This window comes from Eumetopias jubatus, unplaced genomic scaffold, assembly GCF_037043125.1.
Source record: "Eumetopias jubatus isolate StellerSeaLion01/CBP00866 unplaced genomic scaffold, mEumJub1_p1.0 scaffold_14, whole genome shotgun sequence".
Classification (NCBI taxonomy): Eukaryota; Metazoa; Chordata; class Mammalia; order Carnivora; family Otariidae; genus Eumetopias; species Eumetopias jubatus.
The window spans coordinates 45422923-45431352 of record NW_028274820.1 but is presented as its reverse complement, the minus strand read 5'-3'; the positions used below and the strand labels follow the sequence as shown (position 1 = coordinate 45431352).

Below are 8430 nucleotides of genomic sequence, written 5' to 3'. Positions count from 1 at the left end.
TCCTAGGATCCAGTCCCGCATCGGACTCCCTGCTCAGCGGGGAGCCTGCTGCTCCCTCTGACCCTCTCCCCTCTCATGCTGTTTCTCTCTCGCTCACTCGCAAATCAATCAATCAATAAAAAAAATCTTTTAAAAAATGCAATTTTGGGTCCCGGGACAGTGTACAAGGGTATGGCACTGAACATTAAAACATTAAATCCAGAGCCAGGACCTAGGGATTTAGAGGTTACGTTGAGGTCTACTGCCATCTTCAAGTCATTTACTAGTTTTTAACTTCTGCCCATAAGCGACCGTCTAAGACAGGAAGCAGCTGCAGTCCTCTTAAACCGCAGTCGCTGACCTTAGCAGCAAGTGACTCGACCCGCTCGCCAGGTGCCGGACGCTCAGCTACGATAAGCGCCGCTTAGCTCCCTCAGCGCCCGTCCGCGCCCGTCAGCGCCGGCAAGCGCGCGCCCAGCATGCGCGCCCTCAGCGCCTTAGCGCGCGCGGACAGGCTTGCAGGCACCTCACAAGAAGACCCCACTCATCCCATTTCTCAACGCGAGTCCTCCCGAGAAAGTGCCTGTCTAGTCAATCAAAGTGTTCTAGTTTCGACGCAAAAATTTACCGGTCAGAAGCATATATAGGACAGGAATGAGAATGTTTCGCTTGGGACTGGAACGCTAAGGGTCTGGCCAGGTTAGAGCGGACGCATAATGCGCTGGATCAAGGCAGGCACTGTTAAGGACAGCCGCATCCGGGCCCTTCTGCTGCAGACTGCCCTCCGAGCCAGGGGTCCTTTAGGTAGGAGGTTCTGGGTGACTTTGGACGTCCGTTCATCCTCGGTGTAGGGATTACTTAGTGCCGGCCCTTCGACGTTTGTTTTTTTTCTTCTGGACAGGAGGCCTCTGCAGCAACCATGTTACGCCAGATCATCGGTCAGGCCAAGAAGCATCCGAGCGTAAGTTCGTGAACCCTTTAGCAGTGTCTTCACTTGTCCATCCTGTGTCCTGCTGCGGCTTCCTCAACTCCCTGGGGGCTTCCTCCTTCACCTTGGGGTGGACCCTGCTCACTTACTTTGTCATCCTAGTTACCCCAGGCCCTTGAGCTCTGACCACGCCAGGCATTGAGGGGCTTAGGCTGGCAGGTGGAAGGTGAGGGATACCTTCGAGGAAAATAAACTGGTGAATGTTGGAATATTATGGTGGTTGCACCCTCTCGTATGTTGGTCCGACCCAGGGGTAGTTGTGCGCCGTGTGGGTTGGAGACCAGCAGGTCAGGTTTCCTATTTGTTGTGCCATCTCAAAGATCTAGTGCTCACTGCATTGCACCACCGGGCAATTACAAAGGTCTGTAATCTTGAGGATTCCAAGACGTCTTCACGTCTTGAGATTTGGGGGGAGTTCGGTAGCGCAGAGGGGACTCGCGGTTAAGTTCTTTTGTATCTTAATTTTTTCCCAAGCACATCAATTTGTTGTCCTAAAACTCAGTTACGCAGTTTTTGTATTAAACTCATTAAGCATTGGTAGCAATATGTTTTCAGAGATTAATGCATGTAACCAGTGTTTGTAATGGGCGTGCTTTTGTTTTTGCTCATTCGAACTCTTTTTCACAGAATTTGTGTTAATCAAAAGACTTATAAGACAGACCAAGAAGTTTTACAAGCCTCAAGATAAAGGAGGCTGGGAAATTTAATGAGAATAATGTATAAATATTAGGGGAAGACGATTTGATATATTTTCCTGGGAATTTAAAAATTTGAATATACGTTTTTCTACATTAAACCAGATTCATCTTCACATCTTTTCAGAAATTCCATTTCTTTTGAACACAGTTATAAGAGATCTTACCTCAATGTAAGGTCTATCTTTATCCAATTTTAAAACAAGACCGAAAAATAGCGGTTTGAGACTTCAGAATTAGTGTGTAGGAACTACTGTAGCCTTTCTTCTTTTCAGTAGCTAGGTATTTGAAGCTGGCTGTTAATTCTTGTCTGTTTTGTGTTTGTTTGATTTTAGTTGATCCCCCTCTTCATATTTATTGGGGCAGGAGGTACTGGAGCAGCGCTGTATGTCTTGCGCCTGGCATTGTTCAATCCAGATGTCAGGTAAGTACTTAAAAATATTTATAACTTTGGTGGTCTAAAGCTGGTTTAGGAGCCACAGTCTTCAGGGAGGCAACATCAAGTAGTAGAAAGAGCCTAAGTTTTGTAGTCGTATATAGAAAGTTCAGATCCTAGTTCTGTTGTCATCTACTTGGTTCATAAAATTGTCTAAATTTCTCTGAGTCTCATTTTTCTCCTGGGTAGAGTAGAACTGCTAATATCTATTTGGAATCTTGTGAGAATTGAGATAAGTATTTTTATAAAATACTTAATCAGGGTTGCTCATACATGTAAATGTTTTTTCCTGCTTTTCCTCAATAAGGAATGGTTTTTTTTTAAGATTGTATTTGTCAGAGAGCGGGCACAAGCAGGGGGGGTGGCAGGCAGAGGGAGAAGCAGGCTCCCTGCTGAGCAAGGACCCTGATGCTGGACTTGATCCCAAGACCCTGGGGTCACGACCTAACCCGAAGGCAGACTCTTAACTGACTGAGCCACCCAGGTGTCCCAGGAATGCTTCTTTTTGAAGTTAGAGAACAACAGGGAACAAAAAGAGATTTATTGTTATTCTGTATACTTTTCTATATATCACTTTTTCAGTAAAAGCCAAGTTTAAAGTTTCCAGTGACAGGGATGGGGACAGAAACACTGCCCCAGAGGCCCTGTGTTCTACCCTTTTTTCTTTTTAAATTTAAATTCAGTTAGTCAACATATCATCATTATCATATCATCAAACCATCATTAGTTTTTGGTGCAGTGTTCAGTGATTCATTAGTTGCGTATAACACCCACTGCTCATCACATCACATGTGCTCCTTAATGCCTATCACCCTGTTACCCCATCCCCCCACCCACCTCCCTTCAGCAACCCTCAGTTTGTTTCCCAGAGTCAAGAGTCTCTCATGGTTTGTCTCCTTCTGTGATTTCTTTCCATTCAGTTTTCCCTCCCTTCCCTTAACGATCTTCTGTGCTATTTCTTATATTCCACATATGAGTGAAACAATATGGTAATTATCTTTCTCTGATTGACTTATTTCACTTAACGTAATACCTTCCAGTTCCATCCATGTTGATATAAATGGTAGGTATCCATCCTTTCCATGGCTGAGTAATACTCCGTTATATTTATGAACCACATCTTCTTTATCCATTCATCTGTTGAGGACACCTCAGCTCCTTCCGCAGTTCGGCTGTTGTGGACATTGCTACTATGAACATTGGGGTGCAGGTGCCCCTTTTTTTCATTACATCTGTATCTTTGGGGTAAATACCCAGTAGTGCTCTACCCTTTTTTTCTAACTGATTACATGGAATTGCTAATTATAGAGCCTATGTCTGCTTCAACTCTAATGAAAACAACACCATACTTATTCTAATAGAAAATGAGATCTATTCAAAATACTGGCTTCTTAGGAAGTACAAAAATATTTTAAATAGTTTTTTTTATTATAACAATTATAATGTTTGTTCCTTTTAGTTGGGATAGGAAGAATAACCCAGAACCCTGGAACAAACTGGGTCCCAATGATCAATACAAGGTAAGCTACAAAATTGTTTGAGAATTGCTAGAAAGTATATTTTAATACTCATGGTAGTAGGTTTTTGTTTTTTTTTTAAATTGGATATACATGTAAAATTCCATTACGATGAACTTTGGAGGAATTGCTAGATTGTTCTATGAAATTAAAATGGCATATTTCTCTAGCAAATATTTTTTTCTAAGGATTTTATTCACAGACTTTAGACTCTGGATGTGAAATTAAGATAATGTTTTCATGATTTGACTAAGTAATAAAAGGAGACGTAATAGCTATCATATACCATTTTCTTAGATCTTGAATAGTGCAGTGGTTTTCAGACTTCAGTGTACATAGGCCTCACCTGACAGGTGGTTAAAACACATATTGTTCAGCTCCATCTCCAGAGATTCTAATTTAGTTGGTCTGTTGTGGAGACTAAGAATTTGTATTTCTAACAAGGTTTCAGGTGATGCCGATGCTGCTGGTCCATGGACCACACTTTGAGTAGTACTATTTCAGTGGATGGTTTGGTTGGCTCTTCTTTCTTGTTGGTATGGTTGAAATATTTCAGGTGAGGGTAATTAGGAAGAAATGAAAGTCACTTGAAACTTAAATTTTACAATGAACCTTCTAACGAAACTTTTTAACATCTTACCTGAAAAGTGGTTTGTGGGACTACGCTTTCACAGAATGAGTTTATGGACTGAGACCATTTATTTATTTTATTTTATTAAAAAAAAATTTTTTTTTAAGATTTTATTTATTTGAGAGAGAATGAGATAGAGCATGAGAGGGGGGAGGGTCAGAGGGAGAAGCAGACTCCCTGTCGAGCAGGGAGCATGATGTGGGACTCGATCCCGGGACTCCAGGATCATGACCTGAGCCGAAGGCAGTTGCTTAACCAACTGAGCCACCCAGGCGCCCCTATTTATTTTACTGAGATACAGTTGGCACATAAAATTATGTTAAGTATAAAGTATACAAGGTGTTGGTTTGATAAATTTATGTATTGCAGTATGATTACTATATTAGCATTACCTGACACTGTGTCACATAATTAACTATTTTTTTGTGTGTTGAGAATAATTAAGACTAGTGTCTTAGTAGCTTTGAAATTTATTATACAATATCGTTGACTGTAATTCCTGTGTCATGTATTATATCTCCAGGATTTATTTATTTACTAGTTGCAACATCTCCCTAATTCCCCCACCCCCCAGCCCCTGGTAACCACCATTCTACTACTTTTACAAGTTCAGCTTTTTTAGATTTTGCATAAAAGGGATATCATACAGTATTTGTCTTTCTCCATGTGATGTATCTTACTTAGCATAATGCTCTTAAAGCCCATCCATGTTGTTGTAAATCTGAGACCATTTGTTAATTCCCTATACAGAACCTTCCTTATGTGTAAAAATTTTGCATACAAAGAATCTCTGGAAATGCTAAAACCAGGGCACCTTTATTAGGGTATAATTCACATTTGCATACAATTTACCTATTTAAAGTGTATGACTCACCATGTGCACTTCCAGTGTACTGAGGTGCTTCATCAAAAGAGAGAAATAGCAGTTTGCTTAAGCATTCTCAAGAAGCAGTGCTCTGACCAATGAACGTCCAGGACCCTTAGCAGATCTACATCAGATGGAGATGGCTGCTATCATTGATGAGAGCAACTTTTAAGATAATTATTGCCTTTTGCCGATCCCAAGCTTTCCACTCAATTGTCTGATCATAATTGGGCTCCCAAATCTCTTAAATGGATCTCCCTGCAAGAAACAGATAAAAATGTGCTGGCAAAGCTGAAATGAGCCACTTAACCTGTGTATTACATTTTAACTTGAAAAAATGGTAAAGGGGCATCCTGATTTATTTTTCCTCTCTTAAAAGATTGTTTAAGTACATTCTAAAGAAAATGATTCCACATCCAGTAAATTTTAAAAAAGAAAAGGGAAAAAAACAGGCCTTGATCCTTCCACCAAATTGTGTATTGGAGTCTCTGGGTAGGTGTAGTTCAAAAAGCTCCCTAGGTGATTCTGATAATGAATGCAATTCCCAATACCCTGGCACTATGATAACACATGCCAGTATGAGGACATGTGAAGTGGAAATGGAATGTTGCTGAAACAAAAATCTAATTTGTGTGGCATGAATGGGATGACTAGCTATGACACTGATTTAGAGATTGGAAAGATGAATCATATTTGATATAAAACATTTGATAAAGTATCACCTGCTATAACTTGGAAGGTAGACCATGTGCCTAAAGAGCTTGTTACAGGAAAAGATCTTGGAAAACAGGATGTTAGTGGACTATTATTGGCTGTATTTGCCAACAGATGAACTTGTAGAAGAATTGGGCGATTTGTAAGCAGAAATAAAAGGGAACCAAGTCCAGAAACTTGTGAGCCTGGAGTGAATGAAGCATGCTACTGCTTCTAAACCTAAACAGTGAGGTAGACTAGATTATTTTTATCATTCACTACCCGTCACCTAAGATACTTGGTTTTTTTTATTTTTGACCACATCACTTATTCTGGAAAATCCTAAGTAAGGGGAAATGATATCTGCCATTTCTGAACCAGTGTGTGCTTCCTCCATTGTTCTATTTCATCTGTCCTGAGACCAAAATGGACAGTAAAGGGTTATTCATTCAACCCAGAATTGCAATGAAGAGAACATGGAGCAGTCAGCTTACAAATGGCATATAATGTGAGTGAAAAACAAACCTTTGTTGTTGTAAACCACTAAATTTTGGGGATTGTTGCCACTTTGCAAATCTAGCCAAAGTTGAGACAAACGAGAGGACTAAAATAGGATTTAAGCATTAAAGGCCCAGGAATACTCTCAACTGAATAAAATGTCCATAAGCCACGATCAGAATATGTGTGCCTTCCCAACTGTTGTTCCAGAGACCTTCCAGGTAGCCACTATTAAATTGAGAAAAAGAATGGGGACATGGAAGCTGAAAAGTAAAACAGATTTGAAAATTACTTCGTTACTTCAACAGAGAATTTTGATGCTGGCACATGGAACCGAATAGAAGCAAATACATCAGAAGCCTGCTTAGTTTTGACAAAATTGGCAAAGATACTATGGCCTTTCCACTCTGCATGAGTGTAAGGGCTTGATCCTGCTTCTCATTCAGTGTTTGGCGAATCTTGTAACTTGATCTTCAGTTGCCTCTTTTATAAAGTAAGAATGAATAAGGCTGTGATAATTAAGATAAACATAAAGCATTATGCCCACAGTGTCTGGAATCCATTAGAAGAACCTAATCAGTGTTTACTTTCTTAATATGTAGCCTGTAGTTCTTTTATAAATATTCCCTCTAATTTTGTTGACATGTTAAGGTAGCACAAATTAGTTTCTTTTACAAAAATCTCGTTGTTTAGGTTCAGTTGCTTCATAAGAACAATGTCAGAACAAAGATTACTGCTCTTTGGCTTATTTGTACTTCTCTGTCTATGCAACTTTGTGTGTAACTCAAGGATAAGCTTTACAACCTGGGAATTTTTCTTTTTTTAAAACTTAAGTAAAATAAGAATTTTGAATTCTTCAGTTAGAGATAAAGAAGTTAGGGTATGTTTGGAAAATTAAAATGATTTGAAAAAATAATAGGTTTATGAGCTTCTTAAAAACCTTGAAGAAAATGTTGATGATGATTCTGCAGCTTTAGTTCTTTTGGAGTTAAAATAATGTAGTCTTCAAGTAATTATATTACAACCTCTTCAGTGTTCTTTCGCACAGGATTCTGTAAACCCAAGATTATAGCCTTAGGCTTAATGTATAAATCCTAATGTTTTCTCAGTAGAAACTCTGGAGATGTTTCAAATACAAATCATTAAAAAAAAAAACATTGAGAGAGGCGGTTTTTTTCTAAAGCAATTATAGATTTCTAAAATTAATTTTGATAGGAAATTTTTAGAAATTACAGGTTTCCAAACATGCATTATGATTTAAATACAGTATTATTTAGAAGCAAAAATACGGTATTATTTGAAAAACTTTTGTACCGCAAGTGGTCAGATGTCACTTTGATATTGATGCAATTTGATTTAGAAAATTGAGGGAACGTACTAACACTGTTCTGCTGAGGTAGATTGAATATTTTTACCTTACCAAAATCATTATTAAAGGACTGGAATTTTAGTGTCTTCTTTGGATGACTTTTATATTGTTAAATATCCGTAATAAAAAATTCATGTCTGTAATTGTTACTATAGAAAGCTGAATAAAAATAATTTTAAAACTTCTGTATCATCTCTGTGTGTTTGATAGATTATCTAAAATATCTTTTTTCTTTTCCAAGTTCTTCTCAGTGAATGTAGATTACAGCAAACTGAAGAAAGAAGGTCCAGACTTCTAAATGAAATGTTTCACTATAAAGCTGCTTAGGATGAAGGTCTTCCAGAAGCCATCCGCACAATTTTCCACTTATCCAGGAAATATTTCCCCTCTAAATGCACGAAATCATGTTGGTGTATTGTGTTGGGGTTTACACTGAATAATAAATACCTGAAACTTGGTATGTGTCACTATTTAATGCTGAAAATCTGCTCTGAACTTTAGGGTATAGGAAATAAACTTAGAATTTAAGGAATTTCCTGAATTTCCATCTATTTGTATAATTTGAAAATAAGACTTTGAGCTCAAAACACTTTTCATTTTTTGTATAGGACTTGGTAACTTCACTAGAGTATATTTAACAGCTGGAACTGGAAATATGCAAAGATAGGTGGGGGAGAGTATTCAGGTGTCTGGCATTGGCAAAGTGGAAACCTTTGGATTTCTGCTACTGACTGATGTTGAAGTGTATTGTCAATGATT

General features: G+C 38.6%; 1 protein-coding gene across 2 annotated transcripts; it reads left to right on the top strand.

The window, feature by feature from the left end:
• Nucleotides 1-755: 755 nt before the first annotated feature.
• On the top strand, nucleotides 756-8203 carry COXFA4 (cytochrome c oxidase associated subunit FA4). 2 transcript variants are annotated; one of them, XM_028120788.2, is made up of 4 exons: nucleotides 756-940; nucleotides 1998-2086; nucleotides 3558-3618; nucleotides 6611-7867. In XM_028120788.2, exons 1-4 carry the CDS (start codon nucleotides 899-901, stop codon nucleotides 6641-6643), a joined length of 225 nt encoding a protein of 74 aa, XP_027976589.1. In that variant the 5' UTR covers nucleotides 756-898; the 3' UTR covers nucleotides 6644-7867. The 2 variants fall into 2 exon arrangements, with proteins under 2 accessions (XP_027976589.1, XP_027976580.1); XM_028120779.2 differs by lacking the exon at nucleotides 6611-7867 and adding an exon at nucleotides 7913-8203 and having other exon boundaries at nucleotides 758-940.
• Nucleotides 8204-8430: the final 227 nt, after the last annotated feature.

Excerpts from the sequence above, each read along its gene's own strand:
- COXFA4 (XM_028120779.2), top strand. The coding sequence starts at position 899 with ATGTTACGCCAGATCATCGGTCAGGCCAAGAAGCATCCGAGC. Across the intron at positions 2,087-3,557 it reads TTGTTCAATCCAGATGTCAG|TTGGGATAGGAAGAATAACC; the intron begins GTAAGTACTTAA and ends TGTTCCTTTTAG. Across the intron at positions 3,619-7,912 it reads GTCCCAATGATCAATACAAG|TTCTTCTCAGTGAATGTAGA; the intron begins GTAAGCTACAAA and ends TTCTTTTCCAAG.